Source organism: Ornithorhynchus anatinus, chromosome 14 (assembly GCF_004115215.2).
Source record: "Ornithorhynchus anatinus isolate Pmale09 chromosome 14, mOrnAna1.pri.v4, whole genome shotgun sequence".
Classification (NCBI taxonomy): domain Eukaryota; kingdom Metazoa; phylum Chordata; class Mammalia; order Monotremata; family Ornithorhynchidae; genus Ornithorhynchus; species Ornithorhynchus anatinus.
The window spans coordinates 36,854,259-36,880,958 of NC_041741.1; the positions used below are offsets into that span (position 1 = coordinate 36,854,259).

The following is a 26,700-nucleotide window of genomic DNA, read 5'->3' on the forward strand; positions in this document are numbered from 1 at the left end:
AGGCAGACATTCCTAGGAAAAAAGACTGCTCTTTCAACTGGGAAAGACACAGACTGAGACAAGAGGGGAGTAGAGGCTGAGTGGGAATCTGGCTTTATCTAGATTTCATCTCCCCTGAAGAGTGTGTGATCTCTGAAACTCTTAGTGAAAAACAATACCAGACTGATTATTATGACTGATTAATTTACTGAGGGCTATGTGAGGAAAACTGTACTAAGTGCTTGGGAGAGCACGATACAAGAAAATTAGCAGACATGTTCCCTGTCCACAATGCATCTACTCCATCACTTAATACAGCTCCTGTCACATAGCCAGCGCTTAACAAATACCATAAAAAAGGTTACGGAATGAAGATGAAGTCTTCTGATGCTGGGATCGCAATAGTTTAATGCAAGTGGGAATTCCAGATCTAGAAATACCTCCAGAAAAGATGACGGGTCAGAGTGAATGAATGCCTTTGCATCTTCATAAGCAATGCAATTACACTATTATTTTGGACAACTAATTACAGCAGATATACTATTATTGAAGATACCAAAATAGCTGCAAGAAAACTGTTGCATAAAGGGAACGTGGGCAAAAATTTAGGAACATAAAACTAAGTAGTTATTAATGTCACAAATGAATCTGAAACAAATCAAGTTTGCATCTAATGTCTCCCTATGGGTAAGAAGTTCAATTTTCTTCAGTGTGAGCCCAAATGCCTCTGAGCAAAGTTGTGCGTAGAGAGAGACGTGATAACTCCTTCAGCTTTTAGAGCCCCAATCTGGACACTATCCGCATGCAATGTGATGGCTCTGATTAGCCCCCTTATATATCATGCTTACTTAGAAAATTTATCCAATTTTTGGCATAATTTTGCAATCCTAAAACAGGGTAGGTGTAATTATGTGGGGAACAAAGTCTAGCAACTGGAGAAGCAGTGGAAATGAGAGATGATGAAAAGAGGAAGTGGAGCAAGCTCGTTGTGAGCAGAGAATGTGTCTGTTTATTTTTATACAATAAACACTCTATTGTTATTGTTATACAATAAAAACTCATTGTTATAAATAAACACAATAAGCACTCTCCCAAGTGCTTAGGACAGTGCTCTGTGCATAGTAAGCGCTCAGGAAATACAACTGAATGAAAGAATGAATTACAGGAGAGGAACTGGGAAAGAATGTGGAGACTAGAAAACAAATCCAGAACCACAAGGAGAGGTAAGGCACCCAGTAGGGCCCTGAGGGGAGAAGAAGTCTGAGTTTAACCGGTGCTGACCTGAGCCTGTTCTCCCAAAGTGTGCATTTTCAGTCGCTGTTTTAGAGAGAATGATATTAGGGAACCTTTCTTTGCAATAGGCATCTACCTAGATACAACACTATCGTAATGCTAGAAGAAATAATTTTCCAGGTCAGTAAAAGCTTTTGAGGTCACAACAATCCTCTAACTTGCCTACGAGACCAGGTTGTTCCCCAATATACACTTTCTCAGAAGCCACCCAAGGGATTTGTCTGATCTGACCACACTTCTGTTCCAGAGTATCTGTCAGAGAAGCAACTGCCTTGGACTTTTTATTCACCCCAGTGAAATTTTTCCACTAACATAAATTACGGGAAGGTGCCGACCTTGCAGTTGACTTGGGCGACATGCCCAGGGCTATCTATAGATTGCCAGGAGGAGCGCTTTGGGCAGAAGGCATGAAGTGTGACCTATATCTAGGTTTTTAAAAAATGAACCATTAGAAGAATTCAGAAAACTGTCAACTTTAGAGCTGGATCCTAATCTAAGTGTTGTGAAGTGATGCATTATGCATTTCCTTCAGAGACTGGAGAAACTGATCTGATGGAGTCGGAAACCCTCAATGTAGACGGTGCCTAGCTTATGCGTGTGGCCTAGGCCAATAAAGGATTGCAGAGAGACTGAGGACTGTCTGCCCCCTTTTTAGTTGCTGTGGCAGTAACCCTACCTGCTATTTGACCTTGAACAAGTCACTTCACTTCTCTGTGCCTCAGTTACCTCATATGCAAAATGGGGATTAAGACTGTCAGACCCATGTGGGACAGGGACTGTGTCCAACGTGATTGTTTTGAATCTACCCCAGCATTTAGAACAGGCCTGGCACATAGTAAGTGCTTAAGTGCATACCATTAAAAAAAAATAAAAATTATCAGCTTGTGAGACAGGGAGGATAGTGGTGCTGTCTAGATTTCTCCAGCCTGTGTAAAGATCTCCAGACCCAAAAAGCTTCATAAGGGAACAATTTAACACTGGCCAAAAAAATACTCTAGCTGGTGAAGAGTACATCCTTTCTGGTTAACCCACTGATTTTCTGAAAAATAGAGGCTAGGTAGTTAGAACTGAATGACTCCACCTTACGTATGGTTCAAAAGGAAATAAAAGACAAAAAGACTTTCACTGAACCCCCATAAAGGGTAAAAAATACAAACGGTGCATTAAAGGAGAAAGCTAGGTCCCTGTCACTGGGAAATCTCTGGCTGGCCTCTCACCTGGAAATCCTACTCTATATCCTACTCTATACTCCTCTCAAGGTGCTGCCTGGATTCAAACAAATCAATTTGCTCTCTAATTGTGCTTTTTGGATCTTTAACCCAGTCGCCTTCTGTTATCTGTGATGAGCCCCAATCTATTTATAGAAAGCTACACCTCAGAGGCAGCCAGTAATGGGGTGTCTCCAACCAGGAATCTTTCCCATGCTGCTATATTACACTGTCTGTTGGGCTACTCTGTGGAATAGTGGAAAGAGTACGGGTTTGGGAGTCAGGGCAACCTGGCTTCTAATCCCAGCTCTGCCACTTAAGCTGCTGAATGACTTTTGGCAAGTCGCTTAACTTCTCTGTGCCTCAGTTTATCTGTAAAATGGAGATTTAGTATCTGACCTCCCTCCCATGAGAGACCATGTGGGACAGGGACTGTATCTCACCTGATCCTACATCCAGCCCTTAGTAAAGTACTTGGCACATAGAAAGCACTGAAACACCACAAGTATCACTACTGTTATCACCAGTGGTAAGTGCCTGAACTCAACAACTCACCCAAGCCTTGCTCCCCTTCCCCGCCTTACCAAAGCAGCTGGGGTCAGCCTTACTTGAGGCTGACCAACGCATTTAAGGTGTCCCGAGTCTCCGAGAACAAAGAGGCTGGTTCCTAGACCTCCCGTGCCGGCAAATCGTTTTACGGTATTTGTTAAGCACCTACTATGTGCTAGGCACTGTACTAAGCACTAGGTAGATACAAGCTAATCAGATCGGACACAGTCCCCGTCCCACACAGGGCTCACAGAATCGATCCCCATTTTTCAGATGAGGCAACAGATGTAGAGAAGTTAAGTCACTTGCCCAAGCATGGCAGGTAGGTGGAGGAGCAGGGTTTAGAAGCCAAGACCTTCTGATTCCCAGGCCCATGGTCTACCCACTTGGCTACGCTGTTTCTCTGGGGTGTTCTCTCAAAGGGGACCCTTCTAGGCCTATTTCTCTTGGGCCCTTTGTTCCCCAAATGGACAGGCCCACCTACCACTCATCTCGCCTATTTTCTCAATATTAAAATATATTTGGAAAGCTGGAATTTTTTTTTTTCCCTCAGGGCACACTGCCTTTCATACAATCTCCCCAGCTAGCTCTACAATTTCACAGGGATGGTGTGAGAAATCATATTTGATAGGTTATATTTCTAAAATAAAAACACTCCCTAAATTGGTTTTCTTTGGCTTGGAGGAATATTCTGCTAAGAGGTACCTACGCTCTTCAGGACTTGGATGCTAACTGACAGCAACTTCCACAGTATCCATTACCTGTGACTGAAGATGCTATGCAATTTTTTAATGATTGCTAATATTTTATACTTAAGCGGGAGATATTTTGCTGGGGTATAGGCTTAGTAATGACTTCAAAAAGAACACTGACTCTTGCTGAATGAATCACCAAATGCTTCTTCCTACAACACTCTAGGCTTTCCATCCAGAGCATGATACTATGAACTCTTCTCTTCTGTCCTCAACCCTTTCCATTGCTGGTGAAGACAGCACGGAAGAGAGCACAGCCTGGGGCACGAACAAAGCCAGAGCTTGGTCTGCCAAAATGTTCACTGCCTTCTACAGGATATGTATGAGGGGAAGTTTGAGGAAGAGTTTAAGTTTGTTTAGCAGAGAGAATGAATTATATGATCCTCCCAGGAGCATATCAGAATAAACTCTTTCCTTGTTGGAACTACATGGCAGGTGCCAATCAAATCAAAGTAATCCAGAGTGAAACCACTGGCCTTAAAATCTTTGGTAGCATGTATCCTGCCGCAGAAGGGAGGATGAGCAAAATGGTAAAACCCAGCTTGGGCCTGGAGAGCACCTTTCTTCCTTAGAAGTCTCAGAGTGCTTTCATATTTCACTTGCTGTCACAACAAGGATTGAATAGATCAAGTGAGTAACTGCTATTTTCACTTTATAGATGGGGACAATTGAGGCCCAGAAAGCAACTCGTGGACATGGGATGTGTCTGTTATACTGTACTCTCCCAAGAGCTTAGTATAGTTCTCTGCACCCAGAACTCAATAAATATGATTGACTGACTAAATGACTTGATCAAGTTATTTGGTCAAGTGCCAAACTTGCCCAACTTTTAGGTTTTCTAGTTCTTGTTAACTCTGGCTTCCTTTTTAACCTCAGATATAGCGTAGGCAGAGAGAAATGCATTAATAAACGGAACTCCTTCTGGCTAGGTCCAAGAGCAGCAGAAAGGCAGGCAGAGCGCATAACCCAGAAGCTGAAACTGCTTCTTCTCCCAAGTTCTCCCAGAGAAAAACTCTGCTTGGGCCCCAAGGGCCTTAAAAGTCTCCCTGTATTAGCAGGGAAGATAAGCTCCTCCCCAAATGTCCCAATAGATTCTGGAGAGCGTTGCTTAAACCAGCCCCTTTGCACTATGGGTTTTGTTAGACTGTGCCTCTGCTTCCTTTCCTGCAGTTCTCCTGCTGGGGTGGTGCTGAAAGGGTTTTAAATGATATGGCTACGGTTAAATTATATTACTACAGTTGGGACCTCGCCAACTAACATATGTGTAGGAGTGCAAGTGGCTTAGAAGCCAAAACTAACTTGCACTGACCTTGCTTTTCTTCAAGGGACTTGAGCAATTCCCAGCAGGGACCTAAATCATAATAACACTTCTATAATTTGGTTAGGAATCAGACAGTAGTTTCATAAAATGGACAGCCACATTAAAGCCTAGCTAAGCCAGCTAGAAGCACCAAACATCTCTGTCTTTGTATTTGGGAAGCGGCATGGCCTAGTGGAAAGAACATGGGCCTGGAAGTCAGAGGATCTGGGTTCTAATTTCGGCTCCACCTCTTACCTGCTGCGTTACCTTGGGCAAGTCACTTAGCTTCTCTGTACCTCAGTTTTCCCAACTGCTAAATGGGGATTCAATACCTGTTCTCTCTCCTACTTAGACTGTGAGTCCCATATGGGCCCTGATTATCTTGTATCTAAGTGCTTAAAAACCACAATTATTATTATTATTATTATTATAGCTGTTAAATTACTATCCTCCTAAAGATGTGATGCATATAGTTAAAATCTCACTAATGTGAATGAAAAAATGGGGGTAAAGGGGAGTCCAATCTGAACAATAAATACTCAGAATAGTAGGGAATTTTAATAATGTTGGTATTTGTTAAGCGCTTACTATGTGCAGAGCACTGTTCTAAGCACTGGGGTAGACACAGGGGAATCAGGTTGTCCCACGTGGGGCTCACAGTCTTAATCCCCATTTTACAGATGAGGGAACTGAGGCACAGAGAAGTTAAGTGACTTGCCCACAGTCACACAGCTGACAAGTAATATGAATGAGGGAATTATATGTGCATGTGAATGCATGTGTTCATTTTAGATTAAACATTTGGTGCTGGCATTAATCTTTTCTTTCTTTCAATTGTCAAATCTGCCTACTGAAGCTGAAAGTTCTTTTGCTCTCCCACTGCTGTATCTTCTGCATAATTTTTGTTATTGGTTATTTAATTAAGGCTTTGTTAATCATGAGGTAGAATAAATATTTCCTTTGGCAATAGTACAAAGGGAGCCAAGGAAGAAAGCAGGAACTAAAAACATATCCAAATTATCAGGAATTCCAGATTAGTGGAATCCAAATCGAAGACATTTTACTTTATCAGACATTCTAGTGTGCGGGTCACTTCTAAGAGACACAGCTCATTAAGAAAGGAAACAGCCAGGTTGTGAAACTGTTTTGAGGGACTGTGACAATTAAAAATCTTCCTCGAAAGTCTTCCTACTAAATTATACCCTTAAAGGTTATCTTGATGATTACCAGTGAGTTTTGTTGACCATTGTTCCTCAAATATTTTAAATATTTATAATTTCCATGAACCAGCTCCTCTCATATTTCAGGTTTGGGTTAAAGAGAGAAACAGAGAAAGAAAATGAGAGAGCAAGAGAAACCGAGACATAGAACAAGTGAGTGAGAAATGCAGAAAGACCGAGAACATGAGGGAGTGAGAATTAAACCCAAAGTCAGAGAGAAATAGAGGCAGAAAATGTGAGACAGATACCTCCACTGTCAGCCCTAATTATCATAATTCTGACATTCCTTCCAAACCCATTGAATTAAACTTTCTGCCTCAGATTGCGGAACTCTATTTGCAAGGAATAAAATAATCATTATTATATTGAAGACAGTGCAAAATGTACTTTGTGGATTAGCAAAGTGAGAATTAAGAAGTCTCTGTGTGTGTTGTGTTTTAAACAAACCATTCCTGCTTTCTCCAACAAAAAATAAAACCCTTTTAATTTTTTTAACATTCCTAGAGGTCACTTTTCTTAAAACCAACACTAACTGATGTCAGATCTATCCCATATATCTTCATTTACAGAAAATTTAGGTCTTATAATTTTATGAGCATTTCATAGGATTCTTAGATCCCACGAGATAAATGCATCATTAAAAAGGGAGTCTTCTAGAGAAGCAGTGTGGCTCAGTGGAAAGAGCACGGGCTTTGGAGTCAGAGGTCATGGGTTTGAATTCCGGCTCGGTCACTTGTCAGCTGTGTGACTTTGGGCAAGTCCCTTAACTTCTTGGTGCCTCAGTTACCTCATCTGTAAAATGGGGATGCAGACTGTGAGCCCCACATGGGACAACCTGATTCCCCTGTGTCTACCCCAGCGCTTAGAACAGTGCTCGGCACATAGAAAGCGCTTAACAAATACCAACATTATTATTATTATTATTATTATTATTAAACAATATGAAAACAAAACAAGGTGTGTTGTGCAGGAGGGGTACTCCCATAGCCTTAGATAATTGCTGAAGCTACAAAAGTTTCAAAATACGTATATCATCAAATGCCAACAATCCCAACTCCTATTACAGCCAACAAGATCAAAGTGTAGCACAAACATTAATATGATTTCAATTCTATTCTTAAACATATTTTCATACCAGGGAACACAGAAAGTTCTTTGGGAAAGAGGGGGAAAAAAACGATTTTATAGCTTCAAGAACAGTCTCCAGCGTGCATCCTTTTCTAAGCTGCCCTATATTACCATCTTGAGCATCGATATAAAAGAATTTTTAGTGAAGCAAAGTATGAAGACACTTTAAAGAAAGCTCAAAGGTCTTGGTATAAGTTGGTAGCAGCCGTGAAAACCTTTGTGGCTATTTCTGAAGTTTGCCAACTGTTGTCTCTAGAGAGCTATCAGAGAGCAGATTTTTCCATTAGAAATGCATTCTTCTGAGCCTGAAATAAGACCCTGCCAATTTTTCTCCCCTTATGAGGGATTCCAAGGACAGTGAGTGGTTTAGGAAACCCAGAGAGGCTGACAACCTGAAATAAGAGCATTCTTTTTAAGGGCCTGGCATAATAACTTTAAATATTTTTAAATGATTATCCTGTAATGAGAATTTTGATTGTCAAAATGTTGATATCATTAAGAACAACAACACTTTGATGATAATTTTTCATGAAAATATAGTGGAATTTCAATTTAAATCACTATCTGGGAAATATAACTCTCTCTAAGACAAAAATTCACCTTCACTCACATTCCAGCAGGGAATTTAAAGCACGGTTCTGCTCGTCTCTAGACTGTAAACTCATTATGGGCAGGGCACGTCTGCTAATTCTGTTGTACTGTACTCTCCCAATCATTTAGTACAGTGTGCTGCACAGAGTAAGCACTCAATAAACGACTGATTGATAAGGCAGCAGGTGGATTTTGCAACAGAGATGTCCACTCACTCCATTCTAGAAGGAGAATAAGCTTGAGGTGTTAGTTGCAATGTCAGAATTCTGACAGAGGAAGTTCACTAAATAAATGTGAAATCTAGATCTATCAAAATGTCATTGTTCGTAAATGGTAAGATTTAATTTAACAAATAGTAAAATGTGACTAGACGTTTACCCATTTGCTCATAAATATGACACTGGTTAGAAAATGCTCTATTTAACCGTCGAGCTAGTATTCAAATAAGCTAAGTTCACAAAAATAAATATGCTTTTTCTAGGTTGCAATATTGTTTTTTGCTTGTTTTACGGGACTTGCTAAGTGTCTGCTGTGTGTTATAAGCACTGTTCTAAGCACTGGGGTAGATGCAAGTTTAGCAAGTTGGTTGCAGCCCACATGGGGTTCAATCTAAATAGGAGGTAGTGGCCTGGTGGAAAGAGCACAGGTTTGGGAGTCAGCGGTCTTGGGTTTTGGTCCCGTCTCTGCCACTTGTCCGCTGTGTGACTTTGGGCAAGTCACTTCACTTCTCTGTGCCTCAGTTACCTCATCTGTAAAATGGGGATGAAGACTGTGAACCCCACCGGGGGCAACCTGATTACCCTCTATCTACCCCAGCGCTTAGAACAGCACTTTGCACATAGTAAGTGTTTAACAAATGCCATCTTCATCATTATTATTATTTCTCTTATCTACCAACTTCATTGAAGTTACTTTTTATTTTTCCTCTATGTCCACCAGGAAATGATGTAGCGAGGAATGGATTCTTGGGCATTTGATAGCTGAATATTTTGATAGTCCTCAAATAGGCTAGCTTAGAAAAAGTAAAACTAAAATTGCAAATGTACTTGAAAATTCTTCTGATCACAATTTAGTTACAATAGTATTCTCTGAATCCGTGGCTATCTATTCAATCACAGAGACTAAATATAGCCAATATTCTCAAGTTATATTTACAGCTGCACCATACCGTGTTTAGTGCAATTGAAATGAGCATTTTGTTTCCCTCAATCACCTAATATTTACAAATTTTCAATTGCTATGATTTATTGATTCGACTAAATATTACAACTGGGTCAGAAAAATCTGAATGCCCAAGTGTCTTCCAGGTCTACGATAGCAAATAAGTTTATAACAGGCTAGGCCTAGTTCATTTAACACAGGCAGATGTCTAAATCAGAAACCCAAGAACAGGATGTATCAGCAGTTGTCTTGACTGCCGAATGAAAAACACTTCTCTGTAGCAGGCTCACATTTTGAAAGAGTCTAGCAGGTGACAGAGGGACCACTTTAGATCAGGTACAATGAAATGATATTTACTATATTTTGACAATGGAGAAAGGAGCTTGTCAAGCCTGAAAAATGGAGTTGGTAGCTGAGCAAAAAGGAATGAGATATGACACAGAGAAAATGGCAATAATCAATGAGAGAGTGAAAATGTGCCAATCTCAGAAATAAGCTCCAATATTCCGCCTACGCACCATTCAGTTGTCCATCTGCATGACGCCCTGTGTTTGGAATACATGGTAAAGCATTTATAGTACTTACAAAGAGGGTTTTCAATAAAAACAAGGTTCGAAAGTAAATTGCCAAACGAGAGCTGGTATATTGACTCACCACATCAAAGGCAGTGAATACATGGCAGTAGTGGTGATTAGACTTCAAATCTTTAGTGATATAAGCAAACGTTGAGAGGTCTTCAGGGTCCTGAGCAGCACAGGAGATGTTACGAATTTCATGCTCAGCAATTATGTTCTGGAAAAAATTATACAATTGCCACTTTTTCTTTCCAAATCAGGAGGCGGGATTATATGCATATCACGGTAAAGCAGGCACTTAAAACTATAGTCTTTTTTGCGAAAATATTTCCAAGTAACAGCATCAAATCTAGTTTCATCAACCCAAAGCCAAAAGAGATGCCAGATTGAAAGAGGATGCTCACTAATTTGACAAAGTAACTTGCTAATTGGAGAAAGCTACTTAAAAATACCCACTTTTCCAAGCTTAGACTATCTTTTAAGGGCATCATTTCTTCAGCATGCATTTCCATAACTTTGATAAACACATTTAGGTCATTAAATTCCAGAGGCAAACTAAGACGACATGACGATGTACTTCAAAGGACAAATATTTGATTTCCATTATGTAGTCTATCTTTTTCACAACTATCACAATAAACAAATCTCAGCTCTTCTTGTAAAGAGGATTGCACAAATATACCCTGAACTTCAAATATCCACTGATGTCTAGAATTTCATAAAAGTATGTCTCAATATCATCTGCAGCCATTTAACGCACCACAGACGTTTAATATCCACATTCTACTGGGAGTAATTATAGCCTTAATGTCAAAAACATGAACAAGGCCCTGGCCCCTTCATCAGAATAGTCTGAAGTTAATTGTGACATACGCAAAACTATTATCAAAAATGGGTAGGATTAAAATTAGCTCCCAATAAAAATATCAATTTTACATATTACAGTTTCTAGAGTATACAATTTGATTACTTTGTTGATGGGCATTTGAGCATAAGATGCTAAAAGTGAGGTAACTGCCCAGATTTTCAAATGCTTGTAATCATTCTAAATGATACGCAGTTACATCTCCACACTTTATCATTAGCAAACTATGACCATCTTGATTGATTACCTCGGCGGGGACTAGGTCATCACATGCTATATAAAGTCTTCCTTCATAAGAGGTGCTTGTAGCCAAATTGGCACTTTACTCGCTAAAGGACAAAGACTAAGAAACACAATTTTGGGGAATTGGATTGTTAATTGCAGTGAAAATTCCCCTGCTATTTTTATGAACAGGCCTCTTCCCATTACTAAATTTCCAGAGTAAGGTTTGTGGAACATTGTTTCTGCATTATACGTTCAAATTGTAGTTCTAAAATTTCCCGGGAGAATGGTGCACATTCCCCTGGGAACTAATCAGAAAAGTTTGAGTTCCACTTTAATGGCAGAGGAAGAGAGAGGTACAGTTAGGATATTTATATAATCAAGAATCTAGCATTTTCTGTCTTCATTCATTTTTGATGGATCTAAAAAGGGTAGCCAACAACTGCCAAAGGACAGTCTTTTCTGCATAGAAGAGCAATCGTCTACGCAATGGATGTACATGAAAGGGAGGACTGGTGAAAATTGGACCTTCTCTTGATTGTCGGCCTATTTATTTGGGATCCAATTGTATTAAGGATGAAATTTGCTCCCTTTCTATTTAAAATCCATAAATGAATAAAGTGGGAATAAGTTTCTTCTGGCTTTGCATGGTTTATCTCCATGATTATTTCCTTCCAGCAAGGCTGCATTTCCCCCCAGGAAAATTAAAAAAAAATTAATAATAATCCTATCGAAAATTATTTTAGAGCCCATCCTCCTACATTAAATTTAATTTCCTTAAATTAGGTATCTTGTTAGACTGTGAATCACATGGCAGATTATCTTCTTTTCCCCAGTTTTAACTCATTTTACACCAGGGAAATCTGTTAAAAATCAGATTTCCCTCTAGATATTTGGACCAGCAGATTGTTCTGTCTTGTCACAAGTACTGTTTCAATGCTGACAGAATTCTTAATTGTGGGATTTCATAATTTTAATATCTATGGCTCATAGGCTCATAGATGTTGTAGTAAACCACTCAAGAAGCCAGATGTTGCAGCTGTAATGGATCCGTTTTCCACTCAAGACCTTCAGTTTGGGGTGCTGCTGCTTTGAAAGCCAATTCTTCTCATCATCCATGATCTTTAAATTTTCATTTATCCACTTTTCCACAATATATAAGCAATAAAATATCAACACTATATACTCAACAATGTAAAGAGTTATTTATTTAATCAAAATAATATTTTCATTTATTAGGGTACACCTAGAAATGAATTATTCTAAAAATCAAACACATTATTTTTCTAGTAGTGAGTTACAATTCCAAGACTAAAAAAGTGGCAATCAAACCCTTCCCTCTATGTTTATTTAAACTTGATTTCCAGAAATAAAAATGTGTTGTTATTTGGAGTCCTGTTATTCCAAATCCCCTAATATTGTTACCTTCCATATTTAGGTGATACAGAATCATTGATATTTGGAATCTGTCATGCTCATACTACTTTAGTCATAACTGTACTATTTAAATGGATGGAAGTGTGTGGGGAGTGTTATTCTGCCAATACATTTTCTTGAGTGAAACGAACCAAAATACATGGGACACACACTTTTGTTCTGCCTCGTTTGGGTCATCTTCAAAAGGAGTAAGACCTTAAAATATATACACATTTTTACACTCTACGTAGCAGTATGGGAATCTTATTCATAGTAAGAACACTTCCAAAAGCCTACAATTCATATTTCCTTAGAGAGAAATGTAGGAGTTTGGTGCTCAAAACAAAACATATGGGAAGAGCTATTTGGTAATTACATGAAATTTGGGATGAACAAAGTTCCAGGGGTTTTTCCTCTACCTACAAATTAGGCTGCCTTGAGGGAAGGAAAATATAGTCACAGATGTATTTATATACACACACACACGCACATATACACATATATATATGTTTGTGCATTATTCCATTATCCTTCCCGCTAACCAAAGAAATCTGTTATAGGTTACTCAGATGTCTGCAAATGATGCTTCACTATTCTAGGGCAGGATAGTGATAGGGAAGATAGAATGGTAGTGGTGATGGAGAATGAGAGTGGTTTTTGGAGTTCTGGCGGAAAATATTAAGGAAAGGTGGGAGGATAGAAGCATCGCCTCCTTTTGGCCTCTTTATAACATTCCCACATCAAACAGAAAACCCCAAAGAGCAAATAAACAAAGCAAACCCAGCTTGCTGGGAGTGGGAAGAAGGGGGATGGAAGAATGTACAGGAGGCTGGGGCTTTAACTCCTAACTCTATTTGGCATTTCTTTTCATGGCCTCTACATCAGAGAGGTACTCCTCTGAAGTGTATGTCCTCCTTACACGTACCTTATTCGTTGCATCGATAAATTTGACTCCTTTGTAAGAGACTGAGAGAACAATAGTCGGGACTTTCTTCATTTGCTCTGTAGATTTCTGAAATTAAAATTAGAAAGCTGTTAAAAATAGGTTGTGTTGCATAGCAACCAAAACAGTTTTTTTTTCCTTTCAAAAGATATAAATGAGCTAAAGTTTGAAAAAATACACTCACAAACACTAATTTCAAACAGTTCTCCTCTTGAACTTGGTTATGCTTTGTGCTTATGAAGTACCTGTCTTGCACTCTGACATCTTTCGAGAGCCATGTTCTAGTTCATGTGGGAGAAGGAATACCGAACTCCCTTTTTCTGACACTAAAGAAATGCATTAGGTGTTTGCAACCTATTCCTAGGATTTTTTCAGGCCACTTTAGATTCTCCTAGAATGAGTGGCATTAAAAACACATTAGTCTTTTTCTCTAGTCATATTATTCATTTAGGTCTGAACACATATTCAGTGCTAGAGATTAGACATGCAGCAACCTAAGTTTTATAAAACCTGATCAAGATTTAAAAAAACAAAAAGCCCCAAGAAACTTAAATGCTAAATGCTGCCCTTGACAGGGTCTCTCTGTATTCAGGTAAAATGCAAACGGGATCGATAATTACACTTTCTCTCTCTTTATTCACCTGTCCATGTGTACAGGTGGGCCTGAAATCCATTCCACATATGGTGAGTGAGATGGTTGTCTCTGAGGTACTCATGTTTTTGCCAGAGTTTATAATGTCTCCTGACAACCTCATTCTCCCAGAGTCTCTGCTCAAGGGGAGCAGCCCCTGATTGTGTCCTGTCAGGCGTGTCTGTTTCCTTCTGTCGCTCCCTAACAATCCACCATTTTATCTGTTTGCTGCTCTATCTCTCCTATCCACTGTTCAGTCTTCCCTGCAAATGTCTGCTCCTTTGCAGCTCATCACAGAGTAGCTGTGTGGACATTATGATCAACTCTAGTCTCTGTGCTAGCCTGGCTAAGTAGCACCACATTGCCTTCATGTTGTGAACCGTAAACTCGTTGTGGGGAGGGACTGTATCTACCAACTCTCTTATATTGACTCTTCCAAGCACTTAATACAGTGCTCCGCACACAGTAAGCACTCAATTAAAAAAACACCGAATGACTGTTTGTTTTCCAGGATTTCAATGTTGGTAACTCTTCTGTGCCACTTAATATTGAGTATGCCTCATAGGTGAAGTTGACAAAACTGCTTATAAAGCTGATGTGCCTTTTTTGATTGTTCCTGGATTTAACTGCTATTGAGATGGATGGAACCTTTTTCTACATTATGAAACTTAGCAGAGACACACCTTTCTGCCTCTCCAAGGACATGTTGGTTGCCTTACTCAAGTTAGAAACAAGGTGTGAAACAAAGAAACAAGTTGGGATTTTAGCAGATCAAATCAGATTTTTGTTGTATTTAATGTGCTAATTCAACATTTTCTGGGGTGCTTTTTAGTAGGTTTCCGCATTTCTACTTCTTCTTATATGTTTTTAAATAGAACAAAAATTCACCTTTCTATTCCTTGTGCTCAAGGATTGTCATTAATATTTTCTTGTTTCTTTGTCAACACTTCCACTTTGGCAGGAAATGTGCTGGGCCTCATCTTGGATCGTGGAGATGTGTTAGGGCTAATTGAAATGTTGTGGTTGCTGGATTCCCTCCTTAGTTACAATGCGACTGTAGAAACTGAACTCGTCAGCAGTCTGTTATTCCATTAATAGTATCTCTTGAGCACCTGCTGTGTGCAGAGTACTCATCTACGTGCTCTGGTTTCCTTACTGATGAGTATTACAAACATTAGACTGTAAGCTCCTTGAAGGCAGGGATCATGTCTTTGTCATCCACGCTCCAAATACAGTGTTTAACACTCAAGAGGAACTCAATAAATATTATTAATGATTAGGGGGAGAAAAAAGAGGAGGGAGAGAAGAGGAAGAAGTTTGGTAGGGTCTATTCAGCCTTGGGATTCTGTCCCTGGTTGTGTATGTTTCTTAACTTGAGATGCATGTTTGTAACCTATCTACAGGGAGAGGTTCTGATGCCCTTGTCTTTTCCTCCATTTCTTAGACCACAGAATGATTTTACTTTTTGCCAATTCCTCAGCTAAATTTTCAACTTTTCCTCATATGTTTTCATTAGCATTTAGACTGCCAGTATGGAAATCCATTTCACACATCTGTTATGCTGTACTCTCCCAAGCACTTGGTACAATGCTCAGTAAATATGACCGATTGATCGGTTCAGTGTTTTTCCTAACTCACTATTCACTAAGTCTCCTTGATTTCACTATAGGCTTACTTGATTTTGAGCCCACTTCTTTCCCCATTTTTTTCCTTCAGTAATTTCCCCTTGTCTACACCCCTGAAATTGCAAAGAAGAACCTACCTGACAATTAGCCTTGGATTTTCCAGGTAAAATAGATGGGAATGTAATAAAAGAGAAAATATATGAAAAGTTGAAAAAAAAAACCTTTAAATTCACCAACCACAACAAAATTATTGAAAATAAGTTTTGCCAGAAGATGGAAAAGATTTTAATGAGGCACTCTGAGATCCAGCTAAAAGCATTTTCATTTTTTAAAAATACTGCAGGTTTTTGTAGACCTTGTTTTTCTGTTAGGATATTTCTTGAGCACTTACTATATGTCACTGCACTAAACACTAAGACAAGTGCAAGATAATGAGAACAGACAAATCCCTATACCATAAGGAGCTCCCAATCCAAGAGATAATAACAGATACAAATGAGGAAACAGGTTCAGAGAGATTAAAATAACCCAGCAGGGAAACGGCAGAGTTGCAATTAGAACCCGGATCTTCTAACTCCAGCCCTTTCCACTAGGTCATGCTGCCTCATTTATTCAATCTACCCCCTTTTTTTCCCCTCATTTTACTACTGGCACATAGGAATCTCCATCTTTGCAATTCCTGACTATGGAAAGGCATAATTTAAATTACATGAAAAAAAGAGGTCTTTCTTGCCTGATTTTTTTCTCTCAAGATTAATTTAAACCATGCAATGTAATTTGAGGAATTCTGTAAATCATTCTGAGAGGTGCCATGAATAAATTTGAAGTAAATTGACTATGATCTTTCTTCCCAACAGTTTAAAGTTCTTTATATACTTTACCCTTAATTAGGTCCACACATATTTTCTGGCTTTCAGAGGTCCCAAATTCACATTAGACTTTAATAATCTAGATATTCAGGTTAGAAAGCACCCCCACAAACTATTTTATCTGACTAAAATATCTAGGTTACTCAGCCAATGTGCTTTGAGGTTTCATTAGGCAGATAATTTGTAGATGCTGAGTCCTAGAGAAAGAAAATGAGGTACAAATGGTAGATGACCATCATGTTTTATTTACCATTTACGAAAGGCATACTCTGAATAAAAAAATAGCAGCCTCATTATATCCTAATGCATTTCAGTTACTTAAACAAAGTGACTGGATGACTTTCACGGCTGAAGGCCAAACGGAGAATAGGGTTTTAAAATTCATGGAACAGAAAAGATGGCATTACAATTTTCTTAAAACTAATCTTTTTAGCATCAGTAATTATGTGTGGACTGAACCTAATAATCTTCTTAGTACACGCCCTACTTTATGACATGCGCAAAAAGTTTGCCATCTCATTTGAATTGCAGATATTTCATCAATTCCTTTCGGATGTTAGGAAAAAGTGGCCATTCATTCCTTATCTGTTTTCAAATTTTGGGCAACCTTAGAGAAGTTTACTCTTTTCTGGAGGCACAAAAATATAGTGTCAAAATATCATGTCTCCTAATCCCAAGAGATTATTTCTGAAAAATTGAACTACCGCACTACGTCCAAGGGAAAAAGATGGTAATTTTAATCACGTTCTTTACTCAGTAGAGGAGGGAAGCAGATAGTCCAGGCATAACTTCCAGTAAGAGAGATGTACATTATGCGTGAGAAAGAATTTTCAGACCACCAGGCTTATTAAACATGAGAACAGACTACCAAAACAAATTATGAAATGGATGAGTGAGTGCACACTGTGCATTTTCTTGGAGCATTTTGACTAGAACACTATTGAGGGATAAAGGAACAGCCTTCTGATTGGACTTAACACGCTGTGGTTAAGGAAGGAATGATCGTGCACCCACGCCGAGCTGTTGATCAAGATACAAGTACCATCATGTAGCTTATCCTTAACATGAGTTTCTTCAAAACCACCATACCTGCATTATAGGAGAAGTCCCTGTTTGCATTTAAGAATGGAACACAGAACCACCTTAGATAGGAGTTGAGCAGCACTGACTGAAAAAAGGAGCCTGGACTTGAAACCGATATAATTCTTCATCTCCAGCACTAGTATAGCAAAAGTTTACGTTCCTAGGTGTGAAAACATCTCCGGGATGTTCCCAAGGGTGAGTTGGAGCCTATATCCAGGGTGTAGTAATTTAGGTTACCAACAACTATGCAAAACAACCCAACCCTAACTATATAGATGAGAGTTTTAGAATGTTCAGCAGATGAAAGAAATAACCTAGTGTGGCTTCCAGAGGAGACTCAGCTAGAACTGCTGAAAGCCTCTGATTCATTTGCATTTCTCTGAGTACAGGGTATTTGTATTCTTTTCTCATGATACAATCCTGGGGCTGGAATGACTTTAAAAGTACAGCTAGCCCATCTTTCTCCTTTAAGGAAAGCAGTCATTCTAACAGATCAAAACCTAACTGCTAGTTAGAGCTTTGCCCATGCCCTGCTCGACCCACCCTCCCACTGATCAACAGATGCTCAAGTACTTTTTGAAGCAATTTCCAAATGCTTTCTTAAAATTAATTTTGAAGAAGGTTTTAAAAAATCATAAAGCATAGGAATTTTATGAAACTTTAGGGGGAGATGGCAAATATGACAGTGAGGAATCACTCAAGCATACATTTTGTTCTATCAAGATTTTACAAAAAACTGAATGTGATAACACTTTCACTTCAATCGTGTGCCAAATGATTAGTACTGTGGCTTCCCACTTATTGCAGAAATCACCATTTTTCTACTTTTAACAGCAAAAGGACATCTGTTCATAAACACAGTGTGTTTTGCCAGCCTGGTCCTTCTAAAAGATGAGATCTCTCATAATATTAATTGACTTAACCTATCTGCATTTGCTCAGAGTCCTTGGATAACTAGTATGGCATATGTTCAGTTTTATTAACAAAGCCCTTCCATTCCTTGTTTCCCTGCAAGAGCTCTCTGCTTGAAACAAGGAAATTATTTCTTCCACAACTGAAGTCATCCCAATTTCTTAGACTGAATTTATCAGTACCATCCTTAGAAAACCCAAATCTATTCCAGAGTCCCCAAAGAAATGGGTTGTCAATGGCCCCCAACTTTAACTATGCTCTTACTAATTTATTATTTCTACTTTAAAATTAACTGGATTTTTTAGGGGAAAGAAACAGCTTAATAACCGAAAGTCTTCTGGCGTCTTGCAGTTATTAAAAAGCACTTTAACATTTCATTAAGGTAGAATTATCCCAGGCCACAAAGATGCTTTCTATAATCTGATGGCCTGAATTTTGCAGAAGAACAAATACAGTTTTATAGTTTTCCATTGTTCTTAAATCGTAACTTCGGCCTTTATCTTATGCTTATCTTACCTAGAAAGACCAATCTCTGCTACTCAATTAACTTATGCAGTAAAAATTCACAGTTCACTTCAGGCTGGAAGTGGTGATTTTCCCCTCATTTCAATGTAACTCCAATAATTCACAAGCTGCACTGGCACATATCATTTTTAGAGCAGTTTTCCCCACCCTCCCTGGCCCCTCAACTCTTCAATCAGAGAATCTCTGTGTGGACTGTCCACCTCCAGGGGATAGTATCCTCCTTTGGTCCCACAGATGGTCACTTGTTGGGGAAAGAGATTGTGCTTGTCCCCAACTGAATTCTGGAGATTTTACTCTTCCAAGAGCTTATTATGGTGCTCTGCACACAGTAAATGTAAATAAATAAGTATGGCGGATTGGAGACAGCCACTGTTAGAATGGAGCGAGCTGCAGCAACTCAGTTTTTTAAAAGAACCCAGGAAGCACCTATCTGGTCCACACTTGCAAAGAAGGAAGCTAAAGTTGAACTTTGGGGACAGGCAAAAATGATGTGACCACAGATGGCACACTGTAGATTACTACTGTCTGAAGGACTTGGGAGATCCTGTTTTGGGGTGTTTTTTTTTAATGTTATCTGTCAAGCACTTACTGTGCGTCGGGCACTGTCTAATGGGCTGGGGTAAATACAAGCTAATCAATTTAGACACGGTCCTTGTCCCACATGGGGTTCAGAATCTTAATCCTCATTTTGCAGACAAGGTAACTGATGCACAGAGAAGTGAAGTGACTTGCCCAAGGTCACGCAGCAGACGAGTATCAGAGCCGGTATCAGAAACCAAGTCCTTCCGACTCCCAGGTCTGTGCTCTATCCACCAAGCCATCCTGCTTCTCAGACACACACTGTCTCCTCACTTTTCCTCCTGCTTCTTTCTCCCTTGACCATTTCTTTCACTCTGGGTCTTCCTACCAATTCTTCTCTCATAACAACATATGTTCCACTCACCTGCTCAGGCATTCAGTAACACACACACACACACACACACACACAAACACAAATTAAAATTCATACCCAGTCTTGACTGTTCCAGTACAGCTGACAACTGATGAAGTCAGTGTAGGGGTTGCCAGCTTTCCCGGGAAATGTCGCTAGCTTTGCTGAAACCTTATAAACAGGCAATGTAGCAACTTAACCAACCGTTTACGATTGTGGTGTGGTTTGGACTCACTGCGGAGTGTAGCAGCAGCAGGGAAACACATCTACAGATGTGGCAGAGGCCTAGTCCTTGTGGCTGCCTGGCAGAGCCAGCTGGATCCACGCTGGGGACTAAACCAGCAGCTTAGGTCAGAATCACTGGAGCCTTAAACATGCTTATGTTCTTCTGTCAGCCTGGAACTTGTCACCTTTGGAGTCTGGTCACCTCTGTGGGTTCATATTTAAGTTTCTAACCAAGGGGATGCTCATGGGTAAAGAAGGAAAGACTGTATTTGTTCTGGGTAATCAATCCATAATTATCGATCCTCTACTCTGTGAAGAGCACCGCACTTAGCTCTCGGGGGAATACAACGGACACGTTCCCTGCCTTAAAGGTAACTGCTGTCTAGCGGGGGAGACGAACCCTTAAAAAACATTAGGGGAAGAAATGAAGTGTAAAGTCATGTACGTGAGTGTCACCTGACGAAGTAGCCAAGTGCTTAGGCGCTGAGAGCTCGGTGAACTGCAAAGGGTAGGAAGGGCTAGGATTTTCCCCTGCCTGACCCCGGCAGCCAACTGCCACTTAAACTCATCCAAACCCCTCCAATAGCCTCTCCCCTGCTTCACTTCCAGCCAAATACAGAACACAGAGGTGACCCAGATGGTTCCTCTAATCTCCCCTCCTCGAATGAAGAGAGCCTAAAGGCAATCCAGTAATTTAGCTGGGTTTGATGAGGGTTTGTCCCAGATTGATAGGATCAGTCTCCTCAGACAGGCAGTGAGATCTCCTTTGGAGCTGTTCAGATTAAGGATCCATTCCAATCTGCCCACAGTGATTCAGGTTTGGGAATGATATGGATCCTGTATTGGCTCCATCCAGTCCCAAGACTTGTTACAACTCTCTGGTGGAATGAAGTTACCTGTTTTTAATCCCAGAACCAACCAGACAACATATGGCACCGTACGCTGATGTCTTCGGTAAACTCCTCTCTCGTGGGCAGCGATCATGTCTAAGTTCTCTATTGCACGTATTTACCCTAACACCTAGTTCAGAGTTCTCCTCACACTAAACCTAAATGAATACAATCGAATGAAAAATCCTACATCTGAGGTATTTGCCATAACTTGTACCCTCAGTCTATATTCTATCAAATGCAGCATTTACTACTGATCCTTCTGCACAATTACTATGTGGCCTGCAATGAAACCATCAGTTCTCCTATAAAGTAAGGATTAGATAATCAAAGAACCCTGTGTACAGGAATCTCCAGTCTGTCAGCATTCTCCCTGCTACTTAACCTCATTACTCTCCCATCACATTTCAGCTCATACACTTTGCTCCTCTCAAGCCAACCTACTAACTGTGCCTTGCTCTTGCCTTTCTCCACCAACCCGTTGTTCACATACTCCTGCTGCGTATGGCCAGGAACCACCCACTCCCATATAGTGAGGGGTGGCGATGAAGGGAAAGATGAAGGGTTTAGTTTTGAGTTTACTGAAGGCACATCTCCTCCAAGAGGCTTTCCCTAAGCCCTCCTTTCCTCTTCTCCCACTCCTTTCTGTGTCACCCTGACTTGCTCCCTTTATTCACTCCCACTTCCAGCCCCCCATAGCACTTATGTCCATATCTGTAATTCATTTATTTATATTAATGGCTGTCTCCCCCCGTAGGATGTAAGCTCAGTGTGGGGAGGGAATGTGTCTGTTAAACTGTACTATCCCAGCGCTTATTACAGTGCTCAGCACACAAGTAGGCAATCAATAAATACGAATTGACTAACTTCCTTCCCCACAGATGTGACAGAACACTTCTCCTCGAGGCTCTTCTGAAATCACATCTCCTCCAGGAGGCCTCCTTGAGTTAATCTCTCACCTCCGCACCCAATTCCTCCTTCTACCGACACTTTGGCATTCATTACGCAGCTTCGCTCCCTCGCCTCTCATCACTCAGTTCTTACGGATAGATCTTTTAACTATCTTGACTCCCCCACCTGTAATTTTTACTTTAATGTCCATCTTCCCCGCCTGTCTGTAAACTCGGGCAAGTGCTCAAAAGCACTCTTGGTTGATTGATAATACACATGCCTTGATCGATAGTGCACATGTAAACAACTGCTTTTTCTGATATCCCACTGTTTCTATTGAGAATACACACTGCCTAATTTCCCAACAGTGTTGTATCCAAATTGCATAGTGAAAACACATGTTATTGTGGGGAGAACTGACTGAACAACTAAGTGATATTTTATCTTAATACACTGATCTTTATTTCACAAAACACTGGTAGCTCTTTGTCTTCAAAGCATTAAAGAACATTACTTAATTCTTCCACTGTTTCTGAGGGAATGTAAGTTGCTTTGGAATTTATTCCATAAATAAAATACAGAGGTTAGTCATAAAAAGACAAAGCATTAATCTCCAGTCCACTGAATTAGGATTAGCTATTTAAATGGCTCCTAAATTCAGTTTGCCTACTGGTGTAGCCAAGATTAAAATAACTATAGTACAGATATTGGAGAGAAGAATTGCTATTAAGTAACACAAATCAAAATATCCTCTCAGTGAGGTGGCGTTCACCACGGCTCTGGTAAGGAGAACCTAACGGGATTTTTCCCAGTCTGTCACATGGACCCTCTTTATATAGAAACATGCAAGCAGAAGGTATCTCTTGGCAAAAGTATAATTCCCTTAATCCTAAAAAGCAGATTACCACCTGGGTCTCAGGGACTTCATTCAACAACCTCCCAACTCACTGTTAAGGGACATTATTACAAGCAGTTCTTAGTTTAGAATAAGATAAATGATCCGGACTCCGGGCTGAAAACATCCACACCATGGTTTTACCCAAAGTGGAAACGTGGCTTTCCCAGTGGGTAGAGATTAAAGATAAAGAAATCATGAAGATTTTCTGAAAGAATATGGTTGGAAATCAAGTGATAACAAAAAAGGAAAAGAATTCTACAATGAAAAGTAGGCATGCTGATGAGCTATCCATAGGAAGAGGGAATTTTGCCCCTTTAGGAGCTTCTGAACTCATCCTTCTTTCTGATAAGGCACAAAAAGGAAGCGATTTCCAGTCAAGTACATACTTCTAGCCCTGCCTCTTTCTCTCCTGCCCCAGAAGTCCATGGATTTGGGGCTTTCCAGCCCTCCCCTCTACAACTGTGGGCTTAACCCTGGTCTCCCGCTACGATTTAGAATCTATTTTGTAACTTTCTCTTTGGGCAGCTCCAATGCGGACCCTGCTACTGAAGCTGCCATCCTGGCCCCTCCTGCATCCGGGGCTCACCCTCTGGGACTGCAAAGCCAGAGGGGGAGTAGGTTTATGCCACACAGCTGGGCCAAGGGGCCAGCAGGCAGGGTGGGAAGGGTGGCAGGGTAGAGGAAGAGAGGTATTTTGGAGGAAGAAGGGGGAGCCAAGTCACTCTCCCCTGCCCCTCTTCTTAGCCCTTCTCCCAATTTCTCATGGTGTTGGGAGAGAAACAAGGGAGACCAGAGCAGTACTTGGGACATTCCCTTTCCCGCCATGCACCCAACCTCTCCCTGCTCTCTCCCGGCCAGCAAGGACTACTACATCCAAAAGCAGATATAGAATGGAAGCAGTGTGGCCTAGTGGATAGAGCGTAGGCTTGGGAGTCAGAGGCAATAGAGCGTAGGCCTGGGAGTCAGAGGCACCTGGGTTTTAATCCTGGTGCCTGCCACTTGTCTGCTGGGTGATCTTGGGCAAGTCACTTCACTTTCACTTAACTTCTCTGGGCCTCAGTTACTTCATCTCTAAAATGAGGATTGGGACTGTGTCCAACCTTGATTAGCTTCTATCTACCCCAGTGCCTAGAACAGTGCTTGATACACAGTAAGCGCTTAACCAATATCATTATTTATATTATTCAGAGGATGCTGGGGGAAAGACCAAAAAGTCTGCAAGGAAGGGGTGGTATGCTTATTAGAAAGCATGCGGTGGGGCCCCACTTTTCTCCTCCCACTACAACCCAGCTCACAGCTATACCTCTGTACCTTGCTCTTATCTCACACCTCTGATGCCTTCCTCCTATCTGAGAATTCCTCCTTTTTCAAATCTAACAGACCACAGCTCTTTCCCTACTTTTAAGCCCTTCTGACACTCTACCTCCCCTTTAAGCCTACCCCCCATTTTTTCGTGTTTCCAGGACATACCTTTCTTAACTACCACATCGGTTTCCATAGCACTGCTTTCATTCACACACTTGTGTACATGTTAAAACAGATGCATGACCTTGTGGAAAGAGCACATAGCTGGAAATCAGAAGACCTGGATTCTGGTCTTTCTTTGCTGGGTGACTTTGGGCAAGCCACTTGACCTATCTGTGCTTCAGTTTCCTTAACTGGAAAATGGGAAGAAAAGAGCTTTTGTCTCTCCTTTTTTTCAGGTGAGGCAGGGAATACGTCTGATCTGATTATCTTGTATCTTTCCCCAATGCTTAACCCTGTATTTGGTATCTGGTAAGTGCTTAATACCGTAACAATAATTATGATGACATATTTCATCATTTAAGGACTCATCCATATGTCCATCTTCCCATAATCATCTTCCTCCTAGCTGCAATTTATTTTGTGTCTATCTATCTTTTTTATGGTACTTATTAAGTTCTTACTACATGACAGGCAATGTATTAAGGTAGATTCAAGTTAAACAGCTTGGACACGGTCCATGTCCCACGTGGGGCTCACAGTCTTAATCCCCACTTTTACAGATGAGGTAACCAAAGCACAGAGTAGCTCAGTAGTGTTTTATGCAAGATAACACAGCAGGGAAACAGAATTAAAACTTAGATCCTTCTGATGCCCATGCTCTATCCACCAGGCCGCACTGCTTCTCTCTTGCTAGATTACAAACATCTTGAGGGCAGGGATTGGGACTGTGTCCAACCTTGATTAGCTTCTATCTACCCCAGCGCCTAGAACAGTGCTTGATACATAGTGTCTGATAGCTACAGGTGGCTGTAAGCTAGTAAATACAGCTCAACAAAATTGGCTAATACAAAATTCATGACAAGCCATAACAGCCATCCTGGGCCGCATATCTTAATCTTTTAAAATAGGCCACAAAATTATGCTCGATTAAGTGGACCACACATATTTGAAGTATTTGGTCTCAGTATCAGAGAGCTTCAAACCATCTACATGCTCGCTAGGAAAGTCAATTTCTATCTCTTTAAGGAGATGATCAGTATGGGCCTTAACTTTATCTTTTTCATCATTTACTGAGTCTCCTGAATGCAGACTACTCTACTAGGTGCTTAGCACAGCAATTAGTTTGGACAAGGTCCATTTCCCAAATGGGCACAGCAATGACAAATGGATTACATTGCCTCACTTACTGGCAGGGAGAGGTTTTGAGGACTACGAATCTAAATTTAGCCAAATTTTGTTCCAATCAATTTGTCAACATCCTTCAAAATTTTTCCTTTTTAATTTTTCCAAAGTACTTAATTTGAACACCTGTTAGGAAATTACGGACTTTTATACCATGGTTCTAAAATGTATTTAAGTATATTTTCAATAAATTGACTTTCTGAAACATAAGACTATCAACCAGGAGCTCAAAAAAAACACATTATTAATAAAGTGCCATTACTTATTAATTTGCAAATGTAAGGTATACATGTTTAAAAATGTTAAAATCAAGAGCAAAACTAATATGGTATCAATGTGTAAAAGAAAACAATCCCGAAAAGCTATGAAATTGGAGTGGAAGAAGAAATCTTTTGGAATGCCATTGCAATATGAAGGACCCACTGATGAAAGAAATTAATTTGAAAATAGCAATTTAGAGCTATACACTTGCATTTAGATATTTAGTTGTACAAAATAAAACTGATCTGCTAACTTACCCTCATTTTTGCACAAGCGTCCTGTGTCGATTCTGTCCCCCTGAGTTCTTTTATCAGCATAGAACCTAAATACTAAAATAAAAAATGAATTCAATTTTCAGAGCAAGCATAAATTCACCATTCATGCTGATGAAGAAAAAATACGTGGAAGTTAAAAAAATGATTCTGTTCCTTTGCTAATAATGCCTTTGTGAACTTTTCCTTTCTTTTGACGAGTGTGAAAAGATATTAATATATGAAGTGACAACCTTTAGCTACATGTCTTAAAAGGCAGGATATGTGCTAATAAGTTCATATAGAGGGAGAATGCATGAGAGCTGCCTATGAGCCCTCTGGTTACCATTATTTCTTCTTTAGAACAGAACCGCTGGTTAAGCGGTGCCGTCTTGCAAATCACTTCTTACAGCAAGATGGAGTATTTTAAAATGTTTCTTTTTCTGAGGCAGCAATGTCTGCAAAAATAAATAAATCATGGTACTATCTATATAATTGCAGGGTTGCCAAGGCAGCTGGAAAGTTAAGCATTGTGCACCCCATTTATGCTTATTTGTGTGCATAGGTAGTTATATTATGCCATTTCCTGGCATGTATATGCTGTTTGAACCCTTTTCATTCACAGCTGTGTGCCTGTACACAGACTTGAATGAGCTCTAAGGGAGAATTCCAATGTTTCAGGATGGAGAAAGCTAGACAACGAACAGAGGTGACGGAGTTAACACTAGGGTTTCTGGATGAGCAGAATCCTTCTCCACATCTCCAAGCTACAGAAAATAGAGGAAAAGTTTTGTTCCAGGAAACATCAACTACTGCAGCTTTTGGATGACCAGCACTGGATGCCTCTAGATTCATGT

General features: G+C 40.1%; 1 protein-coding gene across 11 annotated transcripts in view; it reads right to left on the bottom strand.

Moving 5' to 3' along the window:
- ANKS1B (ankyrin repeat and sterile alpha motif domain containing 1B) overlaps positions 1-26,700 on the bottom strand; it is a 587,732-nt gene that overhangs the window by 7,244 nt on the left and 553,788 nt on the right. For 10 of the 11 annotated variants that reach the window (XM_029079026.2, XM_029079024.2, XM_007670005.4 and 7 more), the window contains 4 exons: positions 25,850-25,921; positions 15,596-15,607; positions 13,185-13,271; positions 9,836-9,973 (listed from right to left, as the gene is read on the bottom strand). In XM_029079026.2, the coding sequence (XP_028934859.1) occupies positions 9,836-9,973; positions 13,185-13,271; positions 15,596-15,607; positions 25,850-25,921 (309 nt within the window). The remainder of the gene's footprint in view (positions 1-9,835; positions 9,974-13,184; positions 13,272-15,595; positions 15,608-25,849; positions 25,922-26,700) is intronic. The other variant, XM_029079025.2, reaches the window with a different exon arrangement.